The 18,877-nt window shown below is 35.4% G+C and overlaps 3 protein-coding genes across 6 annotated transcripts in view; 2 read left to right on the top strand and 1 right to left on the bottom strand.

The window, feature by feature from the left end:
• Positions 1-774: 774 nt before the first annotated feature.
• On the bottom strand, positions 775-7,195 carry LOC120773937 (T-complex protein 11-like protein 1). 2 transcript variants are annotated; one of them, XM_040103148.1, is made up of 8 exons: positions 6,855-7,194; positions 5,073-5,538; positions 3,899-4,009; positions 3,669-3,833; positions 3,121-3,599; positions 2,738-3,056; positions 2,506-2,672; positions 775-2,415 (listed from the first exon to the last, which is right to left on the bottom strand). In XM_040103148.1, exons 2-8 carry the CDS (start codon positions 5,093-5,095, stop codon positions 2,096-2,098), a joined length of 1,584 nt encoding a protein of 527 aa, XP_039959082.1. In that variant the 5' UTR covers positions 5,096-5,538; positions 6,855-7,194; the 3' UTR covers positions 775-2,095. The 2 variants fall into 2 exon arrangements, with proteins under 2 accessions (XP_039959082.1, XP_039959083.1); XM_040103149.1 differs by lacking the exon at positions 5,073-5,538 and having other exon boundaries at positions 6,855-7,195.
• A 233-nt stretch (positions 7,196-7,428) lies between these two features.
• Positions 7,429-8,924, top strand: LOC120773939 (probable isoaspartyl peptidase/L-asparaginase CG7860). 2 transcript variants are annotated; one of them, XM_040103151.1, is made up of 2 exons: positions 7,429-7,740; positions 7,796-8,924. In XM_040103151.1, exons 1-2 carry the CDS (start codon positions 7,648-7,650, stop codon positions 8,828-8,830), a joined length of 1,128 nt encoding a protein of 375 aa, XP_039959085.1. In that variant the 5' UTR covers positions 7,429-7,647; the 3' UTR covers positions 8,831-8,924. The 2 variants fall into 2 exon arrangements, with proteins under 2 accessions (XP_039959085.1, XP_039959086.1); XM_040103152.1 differs by having other exon boundaries at positions 7,649-7,740; positions 7,816-8,924.
• Positions 8,925-9,705: 781 nt separating this feature from the next.
• Positions 9,706-18,877, top strand: part of LOC120773936 (protein gone early) — an 89,790-nt gene continuing 80,618 nt past the window's right edge. For both annotated transcript variants that reach the window (XM_040103147.1, XM_040103146.1), the window contains exon 1: positions 9,706-10,260. The gene's annotated coding sequence lies outside the window, so the exon portion shown is untranslated. The remainder of the gene's footprint in view (positions 10,261-18,877) is intronic.

Below are 18,877 nucleotides of genomic sequence, written 5' to 3'. Positions count from 1 at the left end.
TTGTCAAATGTGAAAGTTTTCCATACAAGCCCTTGATTCCGATCGTTCAGTTTATATGGCAGCTATATGTTATAGTGGTCCGATATCGGCAGTTCCGACAAATGAGCAGCTTCTTGAAGAAAAAATGACGTTTGCAAAATTTCAAAACGATATCTTAAAAACTGAGGGACTTGTTCGTATATATATGTACAGACAAACGGACATGGTTAAATCGACTCAGCTCGACATAGTGATCATTTATATATATACTTTATAGGGTATCCGACCCTTCCTGGGTGTTACAAACTTCGTGACAAACTTAATATACCCTGTTCAGGGTATAAAAACAAAAATTTCAGTGAAAGGTCCGCGAAATTTTTTTCAAATAGTTGTAATCGAAAAAAACATGCTTCGTCGAAGTCTTTAAGAATTTAATCTCAAAAACCTGTGTAAAATTTCATGAACTTCAGTTGAGTAGTTCTCAAGAAATCTTGCCAACCGACTTCAAAAACACAATTTTGAGAAAAACGCGTTTACAGACGGCGCATTTAGCCTAGCTAGCCTCGAGCGCACCAGTTCTCAATGCTGTATCTCCGAAACTTTTACTCAGATCAACTTTAAAATTTAGGGCAATATTCTAAAGGAGAGTTGTAGAATTTAATAAAACAATAAAAAAATTCGATTTTTTGAAACCCGTAAACCCATGTAACCCCTTAAGCTTGCTAACACATTTAAACCAATTATCAGATTTAGCGTCTAATACTAACCAATCACATAAATGAATACATAATTTTCTGTATTTTATAATATTTATTTATTTTTCACATTAATTGTATATGCTAGAGATAAAATTATAATCAATTGTGTTAAAGTTGCTTTCCTCAGCGCAACCATGAATATTACGCATATGTATTGTATGTATGTATGTATGTTTCTAGAATTGTATAGTATATCATATTCGGTTGTATAATGTATATATTCTATATATGTATAGGTAGTATTAGGGTTAATGTTAATAGTTCTCAATATCACAACACATTTCTAATTAAGAAATCTCTTCCTTTTTCCAATAAAGAAAATAAATAAATAATGTAAATTAATGCAGTAAATTACAACAAAAAAGATAGCTGTTGTAACAATTTGTTCACAATATATTTATATGTTCTAGTTACATGCCTTCGAATAAGTCATTCACTAAATTCAGTTCGTTTATGTGTGTATTATGTATGTGGGTATATAAAAATTCGTAAAATGCTGGTAAATAAAAAACGGTATCACTTCATTGTGGTTGGTGGTTGAGTTAGGAGTTTCAACTAAAAGTAGTCCTCTGCTAGATTATCGCACCTAATCGTTGGTGTTTTGTATGCTAATAGCTAGAACCAAGTTTTAAAACTTTTTATACTAAGCAGTTTCGTGTATAAATAGATTCCACACACAAGTGTGCAGTTACAATAAACGGTAAATATGACTAACGGAAATGTTAAACATAATTTCAAAGCATTTCAAGTCTCATTTCCGTTCCTGCAAGCAACACCAATATAATTTTAATTTTTTTTGGTTTTGTTTATAAATTTTCATTGGCCTTACGAAGCTTTTGTCGCTATATAAAAGCAAAATAAAATTAAAGATTTCGATTTTTTAACTAAGTTTTATAATTTCGCATTGAATTTAACTTCGCTTCATTTAATAATTTTGTGAAACAATTATTTAAAATAAAATAATAGTACGTTTTAACGTTTGAATTTGTATAATTTTTACCATTTTCGACTATGCATTTCTTCATTATTAATCTCATTCAATTTGTTTGTTTCTAACGTTATCCATTTGCGATAAATTTACGTTTGTTTTTTTTTTTGTTTTTTGGGTAAGAAAAATTTTCGATTTTCTGCATGTGCGCCACCCTAACTGCTACGCCTCCTTCATTAGTAAATTCTCTGCACTTCTGGCACAGCAAAGTGGGCTATGTTAGTTATTTCGTTTACAAAACTTCCGATTTATTCTATGAAATCAATTTAGGCCAATGGCAGCAATTGTCTGACAACAACATTCGCACCACATATTCACGCACAGCACATACTGCCGCTTGTCCTTCACAATACGCCAGCATATATTTCAATTATTGGCTCTGTGTAGCCTTCTCCTCGGCAGTGACAGCAGCAGCGGCATTGTCAGCAGAGTCCTGTTCCCTTGCTGTGGTGCCGCCAGCAGCTGCAGCATCGGACGTAGTTACTGTTGCTGCGCTGCTTGCGAAAGGCTGTTGTGTGAGGACACGCATAAAGTATTCACCGAAGACGGAATGATTATAGGCAATTACGCGTTTTAAGGCAGTGGTATAAGCCTCGAGTTCATCTTGGAAATCCGCATAGCCAGGTGGTGGCGGTGGCAAACCGGCTCGCGAGCGTAGGGCCAAACGGAAATATGTTTGAAAACGTTTCCCTATTGAAGCAGATGAAGTTATATAATCTTTTTCTCGAACTACATTTAATCAATTGTGCTTATTTAATTACTTGGAAAAAAAATACTTACACATTAGTTGGCCTACAGGTGAATCCTTGTTGCCCGCCTGCATTATTTGCGAAAACAATAATTCCTCCGTATTAGTATCCATTATCGGTTGATTTTCCTTTTGCAAGTAACCATTTATGACCGTCTTGACTTGCAGCCAAACGTTTTCTATCGAATCCAAGAGCTCTCTACAAAAAAAAAAAGTTAGTTGTCACTTTAAGTTCGTTTTACAAAGTTTTCCATTTTCATTTACTTTTTATTAGTAGTGCCTTGCAATATGATTTCAATTTGCTTGGCAAGTGCGACACGATTTTCAGAGCGTTGCGAAATAATCGGCACACCTGAGCAAATGGAGATGACTGCCGCGCATGTGCAAATACGTTTGGCACGTTGGCCCAGTTTCAAGATACGTTCCTTGTCAACCGACAGCACCTCTGGGAACTCCATGGACTCGTCCCAATCCATAAGTTGCATGTAAGCATTGGAGATGGTTTGTTCTGGCGTTGAGGGCACATTATTGACATCATGTGCACAACTGTTCTTCAGCCAATTTTCGGTGGCTGGGAAGCCAACTATAAAGAGGAATGAATTAAAATTTGTACATTTAAAATGTAAATGCCCTCTGAGTTAACTTACATTTGTAATACTCCAAATACTCCTTGAATTTCTTCTTTTCATATTCCACCGAATTGGCCATAATGTCATTGCGTGCAAAATCGAGTAAACAGTTGACCATATCTAATTTCATGAGCGCCATTGTTTCCAGTATATTCTTAAAAGTATCCACCACATCTGTGATTTCAGTTAACTGACGCACCATTTCATCACGGGCTGGTGCACACGACTTAGCCATAATTTGTATGACAAAATTTGCATAAGCTCTAAAATCTAGGACACCCTCCTCGGCTTGTTGCTTGAGTACATCGATGTCCAGTATTTCGTTGATGTGCTGTAAGGCACGTGTATTATTCTGCGAGATGATTTGTGGAAAGCAATCTTTAATCTCAGCCAACAATTGTAGGGCGTAATCATAGCGAGGAGGATTTTCATTCAATTCACCACGCAATACATCCCAGAAGGCTTTATGCATAATATCTTTGATGCGGCGTTCCAGGCTGTCGTATTGAAAGTTTATTGAATTCATTTAGTAAACAATTTTGACATTTCATCTCTTATTGTCTTACCTGTTCTCTGGTGGTTCATAAGGCTCGAATTTAAACTCTGGATTAATTGCAATTTCGTGCACCAGTTCCATGTTTTGTATATTTTTTAGCACATCACCCACTTCGTTCAGTGTTAGCACCTTTGGTGGACTACCATCCATGCTGGGCAGAACGAAACGCGCTAGCCTGAAGTAGAAAAGCAAAAATTTACCATAAAATAGATAATATAGACATATTTTACAATTACTTACTTGTCAGAACTTTCACTCTCAGTGCGACTGCGTAAACTTGAGGCACCGGGTGAGGTACCGAGTAAATTTTCGGGCGGATTAGCCTCGCCACCAGAACCGTTGGAGTCCATCCTGAATGAGAAATTAAGACATTTATAAATAGTAATACCAATAAGAATTTAATAGATTTATAATTAGTAATAGCATAAAATAATTTTAAAACTTAACCTAAAATGTGTACTAAGAAAAGTTTTTAAGGAACTGAGGTTAGTTTTTTTAAAACATTTTTTTTATTTTTTTGTTGTATTTTATTCTAATTTACTGCTTTTCGCTCAAAATTTAATTATTTATTATTATACCCGAACAGGATATATTAACTGACCTTATAACCCTATAAAATATATATAAATGATCAGCATGACGAGCTGAGTTTATTTAGTCATGCCTGTCTGGCCGTTTGTCTCTCAGTTTTTAGGACAAAGCTGTCAAATGTTCAACACGTTCTTTTCTTTACAAGGAGCTATAGTATCTAGTATATACATAGTTAAATTTAACGATTAATTGTAAGGAAACCTTTTTTATCTGACAAGATATCTTTACGAATTTTTTCTTGAATTGTCGTCTAAAACAATGCTGTAATCTCTGAACAAACTGTTCATATCGGACCACCATAGCTGCCATACAATCTGATCAAGATCTTGCAAGGAAACTTTATTTCTAAAAGGTATTTTAGCTTCGGCTCAACCGAAGTTATAATTTTTTCTTGATTTAAATAATTTTCGATCTAAAATTTATATAGACTCTTAATAAAGCATCTTAAAGATGAAAATTTTATTATGAAAATTTATACAAACAAGTAAACATATAAAATGTATATACATAAAAGTATGAATTAATATTAACTGAAACTTAATATACAAAGCACACGCTAAAGTTAATTAACTTATTGTATATGTATGTATGTATTTGTATATTTTTTTGACTAAGCAATGAAATAATTGCGCAGTAAAGCAGAAAACCAGTAATTTGCAGTAGCCAATGAACTGTGTACAAACACAAGAAATTATAAATAATTCATATGAAATGTAAAGCTTATAAAAAAATGCATTTCCTAACTTCTATTACACTAATTATATCTGCAACGCAAACTTTTCACCTCCCTACCCGCTAAAACAGCGAGTAATTGAATACTCACCTTGAAATCGAATCAGCTGGCATATTTGCGTTGTTTGTTATTTTTACTTGTGGTGTCTTTTTTCCAATATATTTTCTGTTTTTTGTTATTGTTTGTTATTACTCCACACTTTGTTGTTACCCCACACTTGGAATTAGTAAATGCAGCAACTTTTCATGCAATTCCGCGTCGAATACAAAGACAATTTTTTGCCTTCTGACTATAGAAGTGGTTTTACCTAACCTGGTTTATTACTTGTTTGCAGTGGATGTACAAAGACAGGCTTCAAATTGAACGTTTGACTGATGATTTCTTTGTTTGCAATTCCTTATTTGAAAGTAGGAATACACACGACGAACATCAATACTTGCTCTTCTGGTCACAGTTTCCTTTGTCTGCAGAGCAGCTATGCTTTTGCGATATCAACTTTCAATTTAGTCACGTGTATTTTGAAGTATTTTTAACGCTCTTTTTTTATTTTTGCAAGCTGTAATTGAGGTTGAAAAGTTTGTGTAATCAAGATTTGAATTTTTAATTACTACGCTACTGATTTCAAACATTTGGAAGTTAGTAGAATATAATTAGCATTTGCAAAATTTACAAAATAATCGATTTTTAGTTTTTAATGGACAAATAACACAGCAACTTTTATTCAAAATCCGAAAATTTCAAGTTATGACTGGGAGTGAATATTTTATTTTCTTAAAAATATTGAAATATTTTTACTTTCATATATGTATGTATATGTAACCCAATGTTTCTGGTCAAAAAATATACATATATAAATGATTGTTGTTACATGCGTCAGTTTCGTCAGCGAAGACAAATTAGCAGTAAGCAGTGTCTACAAAAATTTATCATACAATTCTTTTTTATAACGGCCGGCGCTTGTAACAGGACTTATGGCTACGACTAAGTATATCACCCTTATTTTATAATTCTACAATTTTTTACTCCAGTTCAAAATAAAAAGTGTTAAGCTAACCCGATGCCAATCATATTAGTGTTAGTTTTGGTAAAAATATTCACATTTTTACAACAATTTATTTGTAAAGGGTAAATGCTAGCAAACGTATGAATATAATACGATCTACGGCACAACATACCTAAGGTTGCGATGCAATCCTCATGTAATAATCTAATACAATCTATTTTTTTTAACTTCTAGTTTTTATTTTCAAAATAACATTGAAGGCCTTTGTTCAAAAATAATCTCTCATCTCGTCCAATTTTTAAGACTCTCTATACACAATAATTTTATATGAATTTTTCAAGCATTGCACAACAGTCCGTGCATATGTTTTTTAATAGTATACCTCGGCGAATGGGCTTTATCAAAAAAAAAATATCTGAGGAAATAAACAAAACCAACGACAAAGCAGCAAATGAAAACAAAAATCGTGAAAATACAATAGGAAACTATACAAATTGTGTATACGCACGTAGAGAGGTACATATGTGTGTCTTTTGTAATACATACATATGTACATAATGTAATGATAGGTGGAAAGCGTATGGGTGGAACGTAAGGTGGTTGTTTGGGAAACTGTAACAAGGACAAATAAATATACGATTTATTGGCATACATACACACGCACGTGTAGCAAATACTAGTATGTTAACAATTACAAGGTAGAAAAAACCTGAGAAAAAGATCCAAATGGCAATATTTATATGCAGAAACATACATATTTTCCAACATTTGAGTAAATTTATAAAATTTTGTATAAGCTTTGGTAGAAAAATTAGAAAGAAAAACTTTAGCACTACATTGTAACATGCAAAATTTTGGTAAAAACTCACCCAGCACTGATGCAGCACGATTCCTTCCTCAAAATTTTTAAAGTTTATTTGTAGCAGACAAAGTATTCTTTCAACTTTGCATTTGTTTTCCGATGGTAGTTTTTTAAATAAAACGCAGTAAGCGTTTACTCTGAGGAAAATTACTACTAAACTTATATTGCTTTTGTTGTTGCTAAATTGTTCACCAAATTGGCTTTACGTTTTTAATAGACAATTTTTCTTTGTTTTTAATTGGATATATTAGTCACAATTTAGTTAAGTTTTGCTGAATAAATGCAAGAGAGGAAACTTTCTTGCCTCTGAAAGCGTCCACAATGTTCGAGAAGAAAAAATAGATTGAACAAAATTAAAATAATCAAACGAACAAAACATGGCAGAAATGTCATCGAATTTTGTTTTGTTATACTTCATTGGTTTTGTTTTGATTAGATGAAGGGTGCCATATGTTTTTTTGTTCAACCAACTTTGCCATATTTCAGTAGATCCAACAAAAAGTCTTTGTCATAATCTTGTGTTCGAAATTCGAATTCTTGTACATAAAGTATGTACAATCAATATTTTGTAAGAAATATAGAAAAACTTTGCAAAATTCTTTTAGTCTGTGTAGTAGTTTAAATTTTTGTATAAACAACATTTTCTTAATGGTGGAAATTCTCTGGCATTTCTCTTTCTGATGGCACTCGGCTTTGTTTTTTTTTATGACTTTAGTTTTCCAGTTTTGTTTATTTTGGTTTTGTTAGCTTTCCAATATAAATTTCTAGCTGAGATAAGGCAAGTAACCTCGGAGTAAACAATGTTAGTGATAAAAAGGGGCCTTGCAGTTGTCTTTCTGGACAAAGCGGTAAACTTTCTCTTCGTGCATTGTTCTTGGATTTATTGCTGCTCAGTGAGTAAATAAGAAAAATTATCAAGGAACTTTGAAAGTACAATTTTTTAATAAGTATACACCTATTATTTGCAGGCAAAGAAGTACATCTTTTGAAATGTCCCCACCAATGCTTTTAGTGCATGGAGGAGCCGGCGATATAGGTGATGCGCGTGTTCTCGGCAAAGTGCAAGGCATGAAGTTGGCTTTGAAAGCTGGTTTGCCATTGTTGATGCCTGCGATGAAATGTGGTGGCCACGAAGGGGGTTCTGCTCTGGATGCCGTCGAGGCGGCAGTGCGTGCAATGGAAGAGGATGAAAATTTCAATGCTGGCTATGGAGCTTGCCTTAATAGCGACGGCAATGTAGAAGTAGAAGCTAGCATTATGGAAGGTTCAAAGTTGCGTGCTGGTTGTGTTACCTTACTGCAGGACATCAAATACCCCATCACGGTGGCACGACATGTCATGGAAAGAACTAATCACACATTTTTGGGTGGTGTTAGTGCTCAAAAATTCGCTTTAGAAAATGGTGCTCTACAATTGCCACAAGGTTCATTAGTGACACAAAGTGCCCGCGATGCATTAGCACAATTTAAGAAACAACAAGCGGAGGGTAAAGACACCACATACGCAAGAACGGAGTTAGATACAGCTGTTAAAGAACGTCCGGGTGAGCTAGGTACAGTGGGCGCCGTTGCCATCGATGCTAAGGGTAATATTGCTGTCGCTACATCAACCGGTGGAATAACTGGTAAAGTGCCCGGACGTATAGGTGATACACCACTGCTTGGTTGTGGCACTTACGCCGACAATAAATGGGGCGGCGTTTCGTCTACTGGTCATGGTGAGACAATAATGCGCTTTAATTTGGCACAAAAAATTCTAGCCAATATTCGTTACGAGAATATGTCAGCACAAGCAGCCACGGAGGTGGCATGCAAAGAGATGACTGAACGCTTAGGTGGAACTGGTGGTGCTATAACTATTGGGCCACAAGGTGATATTGGCGTTGCATGGACGTCAAGGCGTATGGCTTGGGCTTATGTGCGTGATAACGAATTTATTTATGGCATAGATCAGGGAAAAGTACTAAGCGAGCCATTTGAATAATTGTAAATAAGAAAAGCTTATCGCTAACGAGATAAAGACCGAAACCAGAGAGCATGTAACAATTCTCATATGGTTTCTTCCGCAACTGCATTTATACAATTTATGTACTTTTATACGAAATTTTTAATGAATTATATATTATAAAATAAAGACTATAAATAAGACTGCAAAATATACAAAATTAAAAAGATGTGTTTAAATGTCATTAAAAAATATATATAAATGTCGGGTAACCACAGGCAGTCACTTTTTATTGCCGCCTAAAAGTATGCAAGGTTTTCAGTACATGCATGGAATATAAATTACTATTTATACCTGATTTTACATTTGTCGGTTTTAATTGTTTTTAAATACATATGTATATACATTATGTACATACAAATTTATTTGGGATATGAAACTTTTAATTGCATTTTATTTCATTGTTTGAAATTAAGGCTTTTGATTATCAATTCCCAGTATTAACATTCTTCTCTTCGTTCAATTCTCATTTTTACTATCTCACTTTTTGACATCGCTCTCATAAACCATTACATATGCAGTTGCCTGCTTTGATGTACAAACGTGCAATTCTACCTCTTTATTTGTTGTTTTGCAACGATCGCTGCCTATTACATGCTTGGGGCAGAAGAAGCTGAGCAAGGAGAAATTAAATGCGATTACTTTTGCTTAGAGCAAAGAAAAATGGTGAATGCCTATAAACAGTTAAATTTTATATTTTTCTTAATTATATTCAAATTTAACAATAATCCGTGTAGTACAATATATTTAAAAAGTCTCCTACACCCAAGCACACTTTCGACCCACTGTGCGCTGCCGATGTCGCAAACGAAAGAACAGCACCATTTCTCCAGCCGACGGCGTCTGCTTCGTTCAGTCTAAAATGTATTGGCAATACGAACGTGTGTTAAACGGTAATATTCTGAAGCGTTGCAGTTGACTTGATCTCAATTTCTTGTACGTTCGCGATCGCCGGAATTCGCTTAAAAGAAAGTCAGACAAAACAAAACAAATTCGAGGAAAATCCATTCGAAAAGTGCATTGCCCAAAAGTGTGAAAATAAATATAAATGTAGCCATAAAAGTTGCTAAATTCCAGTGAAGTTGTTATATGAAAAGTGAATTGTGAAGGAATGTTGTGTGCTAGCATCAATGGAGAATGAATGAGAATTAACAAGTGTGTGAAAAGTTGAATAAAGTGAGGCTGAGGCTGTGGGCATTAAAAATTAACACAAGCTTGTGAATTAACCGCGATTGTGAGAATTTATTTGTGCAACGGGACGTGCTTATTGTGGCGTACGTTTGTGTGTGTGCAAATCAAAAACATTTGTACAAATTTTGAAATTTTTGCCGTAATGTTCTGCAAGGAATGACCCGGTGTATTTTAAATGATTTAATATCGAGTGGATTAATGTGTCGCACTTAAAGCTGGTAATTTATTTATAATTTTAACAAAATTTAAGTTTGTGAATATGTACATACATACATATGTGTGTTGTGTAAGTGGAGTGTGTCCAAAAAATACCTGTCAAGTCGACTTATCAGAAATTCCTGTTTCTACTTTTTTTTGGTTGCGCGGCTTGTGCGTCCACCTTTTTTTGTACAAATACATATCTACATACATGCATACATTAACGAAGATTTAGATTGTCTACATTTCCCCTCTTATGTACGCTTGTTTGCGTTGACATTCTAGTTATTCGCTCGAGCTGCAACCTAACACAAAAAGAAACAACAATAAAGACCATCATGGTTGCCAAGCTTCTGTTTTGGATTAGGAGGGTAATGATGAGGAAGATATCTATTCAAATACACTTACATATATATTTTATTTTCAAAGTATAAACGCTTAAGGGCTTCTATTCACTTACATGGACGAAAAAAAATGTTTTTTGGTGAATTTATTTTGAAGAAGCATTTAATTTATAATTTGGATTCCTTGATCCCGGTGCCGATCTCAGGGAGGACCACTGAAAAAAGGTGTCTGGCGGGTAGAAAGGATTTTTGTTCTTATAACTATCATAATTCCAATTTGCAAAAAAAAAAAAAATATTATCACAATAGATAAGTACAGGTAGCGGTCAAGGGATTAGTAAAAATTTTGATTAATTACAAAATGGCAGCTTCCAAAAGTAGTTGTTTTGAGAGTTAAAGTTACACCTACAGAAAAAGTTCAAAATTGTTATCTAAAATTGTGTTCCTTCAGTCGTTACCTGACAATACTATCTAAGAAGGAAATTGTGAAAATTTAAAGTCGATTGAGCCAGGAAAAATTTTCCTCACCAATAAAATAATCCAGTCCATTTCCGACGCAAATTATATTATTTGGCAACCCTAATTACTAGCGTGAATTGGGATGCGATCACTGCGCGCTATAGCGAAGCCAACGATAAAGATGATAATAGTGAAACCTGAATAAAAATGAACAAAATAAACAAACACAAAGCGGCAAAATACCGAAATGCCGGGAAACCGGTTTCGCAGCTCCACGAAGTTAAAACGCACTGTTGCGCAGAGTCAGAGACCAGGTTTCGCAGTAAAAGCAACACATGAATGAGATGCTGCTTATCGAGCTGAATGTGGGCAGTAGGAGTGCGGGTGGAACGTCTGTAACCCATAGCTTTCACGCAAATTCTCTTCCTAGCGATTACTTTTTCCGTACGGTTCTAATTTGAAGACAGATCAGTTCTAATGCCAAGTAGAAAATTACAGAAATCAAACTGTATCTGTTTATGCGAAATTTCAAAGCCAGTTTGAGTTTTTGTCCGTAATGAAATTCACTCAAAAGTTATGCTAATCAAGAAGTCTGGTTGGATAGTAGAACATAATGAGCATAATGGTCCCATTCACGCTTTAGATAAACTTTCCGCTCTGCCAATCTTGGCTCTACATGTTTATTATTTAGTCGATCCAAAATAGTTGTTGGTTTTTCTTTTTGGATGACACAAATGTAGATTGGCTTGGTGTTTGAAAAATTATCAATAAAATGATTATTGAAAATATCGCGTTTCAAAAAATAAGCAGTTAGTTAGAAAATATCCATCGGAAATTTTTCATTGAAAGGCGAAAAATTTTCCATTGCGTTTCTATTTTTAAAACGTTTACATAAGAACTTTCTACAGATCATTATTTTGGTTGTGTTTTCTAAAGCCGTCAATGTTCGATCAATGCAGTATGCTAAGAGTCTATGGTACTACTATACTAGCCACATGTTCGCATCTTCATCCGACTAGTCGAAACCGCTCGATTCCTGAGCCTTCCGTTAAATTTTAAAAGCCATTAAAGAGTCTTAGACGAGCATGTTTTTTTTTTGTTACTTACCGATCCAAACAGGGTGAGTTCGCGTCTATTCCGGCAATGTGCGAGTAAAATTGGCCGTTACTACGGTTTTGGGTTATTTCGATCTAAAAGTATCCCGTTATATTCAGTCGTTATAATGTTTCTCTACTGAAGTCTCAGTTAAATTAAATTAAATATGTACCAACTTGAGGGAGTTCCTGGCTCACATTCAATAAATACATATGTACATGTATGTATCTCAAAGCTGACGATACGATTATAGTTTACATCGGTGTTTATCCGACAATCTGACTCGGCACTCGAATAATTATGTCCTGAAATGGAGTTTGTGACACCCAGAAGAAAAAGTGGACATTTTGGCCATGTCGATCTGGTCCATTTGTCTTATGAGATATCGATCTGAAATTTTAAACAAATCCATTTCGTTCTAAGATGCTTTTCATTCGTCAGATCGTCATAGACAGAACTAGTACTAGCTACAAACGAAAAGTATTGTAACTTCTGTACAGCCAAAGTTGTTTTGTTTTTAAATGACTTTGTAAAGGCAACAATTTAGAAATCGTACATTTACCCACAAATACGAGTACGTATCTAGACATGATCGTCGTTCTGAAACTTCAACAATAACCAATCAATTTATCGATCGCTTTTACAAATACCAAAACGGGTTCCATTATACAAACTCACACTCCACGCCGCGTGTCACTTCATTAGCTTTCAATTCAATTCACTAACATTTGAAGTGATTCTCATAACGTCAATTCCTCCCGCAGGCGGTATTGAACCGTGACGTGCCAATGGTGTGGTGTGGCATGGCCCGACAAGGCAAGCCCGCATGCCATAACCTTATAACGAAGCAAAAACATGCCTGTACATATGTACTTATTTATATACATATTTGTGAATAGAATTTATATCCAGAACTCATTCGTATGTAGAGATTACCCACATATGTACATACACATGCATGATGCAGGAATGATAGAAGGAAGTGCGCATGCGTACGTTCTCTGGTTCGAGCTGTACGTGTTCTGTAACATATTTTCTCTTCTCTCGTCTTCTTTTTAAATCATTTAAAGTAACGTGCATAAAATGTTAATTTCAAGTCGATGGCTTGGATCTTCGTTTATATGTACGTATGCCTGTGTTTGTGTGCCTATCTTTCACAATTTGCTGTTTTGTGTGGGTTGCACCAGGTCTCTAAACCTGGTATTTAAATCTTTAGTACTATTTTTTGTACGCCGTTTTGAATTGATGCTTTCATCCGGCGCAATAACTTTTTTGTCTAACATTCTCTTCCTTGTTGTCGACTTTGTTTTGTACATCTTAATTTCTTTGTTTTCCGGCTTGAGTTCAAATTGCGGGGCGTTGCTGTTGAGAATTTGCGTAATATTGGTAGCGCACTTTAACGGCGGGGCACGTGGTACTAGTAAACTGGTTAATCGCTGTGTGAATTTGTGTGTCTTATTAGGGTTCTTATGACGGTTTAGCTTGTATAAATTACACAGATTAAGTGGTACGTGATTTTTGATGAGAAAAAATATTTCACATTTTAGCATTCTCCATTATTTACTGGGATTTAATAGATATCGGATATTGATTTCAAAAGAATTTGTATTGGAAAACTGTGACCTTTTTTGATTAAGCCATTGAATGGGTTTTAAATCCGGCTACTCTATTTTAACTTGAATGTAGAACTAAATAAACTACATGAATATAAAACTTCATGAATAAAAATATATAGATAATGATGATAGCTCCAAGCTCTTTAGAATGCTCTTACTCCCAAGCGAGGTTTACGAACCGTGGAATGTGAAATTAAACGCCTCTTGACTTGGAACTATAATAAGTATGTTATTCGTCAGACAATCTAGCATCTGATGAAATTTGACCCAGAAAATAAATTTAAATTTTAATTTTTTCCAAGATTTCTACTAGATTTCGCGTAAAGTTTGATCTCCATGTAAAAATTAGTTTGTCTTTGGCAAGTGTTTGTTTTCGTGAAAACTTGTCCCATGCGAGTCGTCCAACCGCCTCATTAATAACGGTAACATCGAAAAAAATTAAAGACCCAGTAATGGAAAAACGTCGTGTTGGCATCAGAGAAATAATAGAGGAAGGATGGCTACATATCTTAAGGATCGACTCAGCACATTTTGGTTAAAGTTTTAGTTATGAAGAGTGTCAATGCCAGACCCGTTACAAAAGACCTAAATCTTTTTATTTTGGGACAGTCCGGGTCAAATTTGATGAGATGGCAAAATTTGCAACTAGTTTTTTTCTCTTTTTATTCCTCTATATCGTTTTCAATACCAATTTGCATCTTTTGAAAATGAAGAATAAAACAAGCGAATCTTTAGTTTCAATAAAATCCCGTATCTTTAAATCCGATATTTTGGCAAGGGGTCAAAACAACGAATTCACTGCATGGAGTTTGGAATGGTGTAAAGTATTGCAGTTGGATATCTCAACATTTCAGAATACTGTTCGATTTTAGTAGTTTCTGGTGACAGTAATGCGCGTAGAAGGCGTAAGTTATTTTTTTCCAATGTGTTTTTACTATACAAGGTGCCTTCCAAAGTAAACAGGTTAGAATCTGCAATCTTTATCAATTGTCCAGTGAGAATTTCATGACATTTCATTGATTGGAAGTGGAGTTATTGCGTTTTAAGTGTCAGTATGTTTGTGTTATCGGTGCGAAAATGTGCTTCGAACAAAGAGTACATATTAAATTTTGTTTTAAAATTGGTAAAACTTTTACCGAAACGTTTCAATTGATGAAACAAGTTTATGGCGATGATTGCCTATCCCGTGGCAGAGTGCACGAGTGGTTTCAGCGTTTTCAAAGTGGTCGTGAGGACATAAATGACGATCAACATTTGGGCCAATCAAAATCCGTGATCACCAGAAATTCCATTGAAACTGTGCGTGAACTCATCAAAAATCAGCCGAAATCATCATTGACATTCATGGAAATGGAATTGAACATCTCCAAAACATCGATTTATCGCATTTTGACTGAACATTTGGGCTTGCGAAAGATGTGTGCACATTTTGTTCCGCACAAAGCGAAAGAAAGAAATTTGGCGTTCGTTGCACGATACTGCGCCGTCCGGCGTATTCCCCCGTATTCACCTGTTATGGCACCGTGCGACATCTTCCTTTTCGGGAAAATGCATTTGCCCATGAAAGGAAAGCGTTATGCAGTCACAGCGGCCATTCAAAACGCTTGGTACCGGCATACTGGCGGCCATACCGGCCAACGAGCTAAAACATTCGTTCGACATGCCTTTGGGGACTATTTTGAATAAAATAAATTGATTTTGCCGAAAAAACCATTTGTTCTGTTTTTTTAAGTTCAGTTTACTTTGGAAAGCACCTTGTAGTAATTTTAGGATAAATTCTTCCAAAAACTTCATCATCAATTTTAATGTGTTTAATCCCGCGATCGATGACAAGACAATTAGAAGCGATCTTACAGATTTACTTAGTATTATCCGAGATTCTATCTGTGCTTTCAAGATAAAAGTGGTGTAAATGTTAGACCACTGCGGTATTCCATACTACAGACACTAACTAAAAGGTTGTCTCCGCTAATAACGGTAATCTCCACGGCTACCTTTTCACCGTTCCCACGACAGTCGGGTCTACGTAACCGGAACGGACCCGGATTTTTATCCGGCCAAGGACTGTCAACTCGGCAGAATTCTGCCGCTACAACAACAACAGCGGCTACTTTTTCACTGAAAAGCTTCCTTCGGTCCATATCAGTCTTCTAATGGGACGGCTCACTTAATTTGCTATAATTACCCATTTATGAGAGGAATCTGTACAGTGAGCAAAAAATAGTGAGACTTTTTAATTTAAATTTCGCTCGAAAACGTCGAGGATGGCCATCAACATGAAATGATTATTAACACGTCAATAAAGGAATTGTTGCTTGAGAATCGAAAATTAACTGTCAGAGATCTTACTGGCATCGTTGGAATATCGGAAGTATCAGTGAAACACTTGATCACTTACTTACATACTTCCGAACAACGTTTACTAATCGTTAGAGTGTACACGAAGACAGTGTAGAGTCGATTCGGCATCGTTCGCAGCAACTCGGACTGACTTGGAACATTTTACGTCGAGATCTTAAATTGAAAGTGTAGAAAATGCAGCTTTTGTAAGAACTGAAGCCGTTCGACCTTCCAAGCGATATCACTTCGCTCTATGGGCTCTTGAAAAGTTTCAAGGAGATCCGACGTTTTCGAGCCAAATTTTGTTCAGCGAAGAGGCTCACTTTTGTCTCAATGGGTATGTAAACAAACAAAATTGCCGTTTTTGGGATGAAGAGCAACATGTAGAGATTCAAGAGCTTTTCATTCAGAAAAAAACAACTTTTTCAGCTTTGGAATCGTCGGTCCATATTCAAAAAATATCCCCAAAAAATGTTCTTTCGAATAATAATAAACATTCCCCATTAAATTATCGAGGTGTAGTGCACTCCGAATTCCTTCCGACCGGCTGAACTGTCAAGAATAAATATTATTTCAGTGTTATGCGCAATTTTACGCAAAATTTTCAAGCAGTATCGTGGCGGAATCGCTGTATTCGCCTGATTTAGCTCCGTGTGACTTCTGGCTATTCAGAAAACTTAAACCGCTCCGGGAAAACCGTTTTGATTCAATTGAAGACATTAAACGTGAATCGCTGCTCGCATTGAAAGGTATTTCGGAAATTGGCTTTTACAACTGTTTCAAGGATTGAAAAAAAACGTTGGCAAAAGTGTATTGGTGCAAAGAGAGATTACTATAATGGGGTCGACATAGATTTGAAGAATAAATTAAGAATTTTAAAATTATGAACAAAGTCTTACAATTTTTTGCTCATAGTAGTATGCTATAAAGAGATATTGCTTTCATACTGTTATAAATAGTGTAAATGTATGTATGTACATTTGTTATCACATTTTTAAAATATATTTATTATTGATTTTCTAGCAATTCTATTATTCTCGAATACTTGTCGATCGTATAACCTTATTGCTCGGTATATACATATGCCATACACTTGTATAGACAATAAAAAATTGATGTCGCTAACTATTTGCCAAACGTCAAATTAACTTTTATCATATTGAGAGAGACACATTTTTCAAACCGATCGCTGACAATTCATTTTCTCTTATCACTGATGAGATTGCACTACGACAACCTATTAGAAGCGTGTATTGAAAATACATTTGTAGAACAAAGTGTGTTTGAAAATAAAAACAATTGCTAATGACCGACAATTTCAATGAAAACACACATACACAGACATGGAATCAGTTTGAAGCCGTCAATTATGTTGTTATAACTATAGTGCTGACAATTTGCTCATAAGTCAGTGAGGTTCACCTTGTTAGCGAACTACGAGTGCAAGTGCGTTTTTTATGTATTGTAGTAAGAGATGAATGAAGAAATATTGCTTGGTATATGCATACATAGCCGAAGTTTTCAATTTCCATTTCATATGCTTTTGACAGTGAGCTCAGCTTAATTCAATTTATGAGCACTAAGATATGAATGATCAATGGTCTTAAATTGCACCAGACTGATATTCATTATTGTACAAAATCTACCGTCTCTTACCAAACGGTCTGAATATCGTTTTAAAGAAATTTTCCGAGACATTGTCTGAAGCGAGTCCAAGCGTAGGTCTTGTACATTATGTTTTATTTCACAATATTCTTTTGCTTCACTATTTTCTTTTGCTTTCGTGATTCGTTGTTGCTGAATTTTTTTATATCGGACACTCTCTTGAGATCCAAGAATTTGATATTCGGATTCATGCAATTCGGACGTCTCCAGCGTTGGTACTATGTTATTTGATGAACTGCTTACAAATACTTGTTTGTTTTGATCCACAGTTCGGTTAAAATTCCTCAAGACAATTTTTAGTATCATGGATTTAGTTTTAGTGGCATATTCTTATGCAGACGATACAAACTCTTTAGCCAGCCTGGTATACTGCCTTTATTCTCTTAATATGCCTTTTGATTTGGAAAGGTACAGTTAAAAGGTGATCTTACATTCCTAGCACGATACATGTTACCTGTATAAGTTAGTTTTACCCGATCTTGTACTTATTTGGCAACATTCTGACAGGATGATGTAGAGCTAAAGGTCAACTTTTGAGTCTGATTTTTAGTTAATGTTTGAATAGTCCCTGCCTTCACTAACATTTTTGTTGTATTTTAGATATAACTATCTCTTGTTGCGAGTTGCTGTGTTCTCGGCTTTGCCAAGTCCTTAATTGCTTAATCCTAGTTCACCACTTAGGATTGGTTAGGTTAGATGTCTAATCTATAGAGATCGCACGTGGACTGCTATATGTAGTCCTTTGTGAAGTCATCGAAAAAAAGAACTCCTGTGTTCGATAAATTAGCAAAACGCTTAGTAGTCAATACAAATTTGCACAGGCGTTTAATTTCCATTCCATTCGGTGGGATGCCTGAAGGTATGCGCTCACAAGTGTTTAAGTCTTGACCTCCCAAATGCGGGACAGTCAAGAAGGAAGTGTTGAGTTGTTTCCACCTCATGTTTTTCCATACAGCTTCTGCAGTATGTGGCGTCTGGTAAGATTCCCAACCTTACAGCATGGACGCCATAGAGCAATGGTCTGTTAAAAGTCCCACAACAAGGGAGAAGCTAACCTTAAGACTTTTGCGACAGCACTTGTACCGATGATGGTCCAGCGCTATCTATTGGTAGAATTC

The sequence above is a fragment of the Bactrocera tryoni genome, chromosome 4 (assembly GCF_016617805.1).
Source record: "Bactrocera tryoni isolate S06 chromosome 4, CSIRO_BtryS06_freeze2, whole genome shotgun sequence".
Lineage (NCBI taxonomy): Eukaryota > Metazoa > Arthropoda > Insecta > Diptera > Tephritidae > Bactrocera > Bactrocera tryoni.
The sequence above is the reverse complement of the archived record's forward strand: the minus strand, read 5'-3'. Positions and strand labels throughout refer to the sequence as shown.

Excerpts from the sequence above, each read along its gene's own strand:
- LOC120773937 (XM_040103148.1), bottom strand. The coding sequence starts at position 5,095 with ATGCCAGCTGATTCGATTTCAAG. Across the intron at positions 4,010-5,072 it reads CCAGCTGATTCGATTTCAAG|GATGGACTCCAACGGTTCTG; the intron begins GTGAGTATTCAA and ends TTTCTCATTCAG. Across the intron at positions 3,057-3,120 it reads GTATTTGGAGTATTACAAAT|TTGGCTTCCCAGCCACCGAA; the intron begins GTAAGTTAACTC and ends TCCTCTTTATAG.
- LOC120773939 (XM_040103151.1), top strand. The coding sequence starts at position 7,648 with ATGTTAGTGATAAAAAGGGGCCTTGCAGTTGTCTTTCTGGACAAAGCG. Across the intron at positions 7,741-7,795 it reads CTTGGATTTATTGCTGCTCA|TATACACCTATTATTTGCAG; the intron begins GTGAGTAAATAA and ends TTTTTTAATAAG.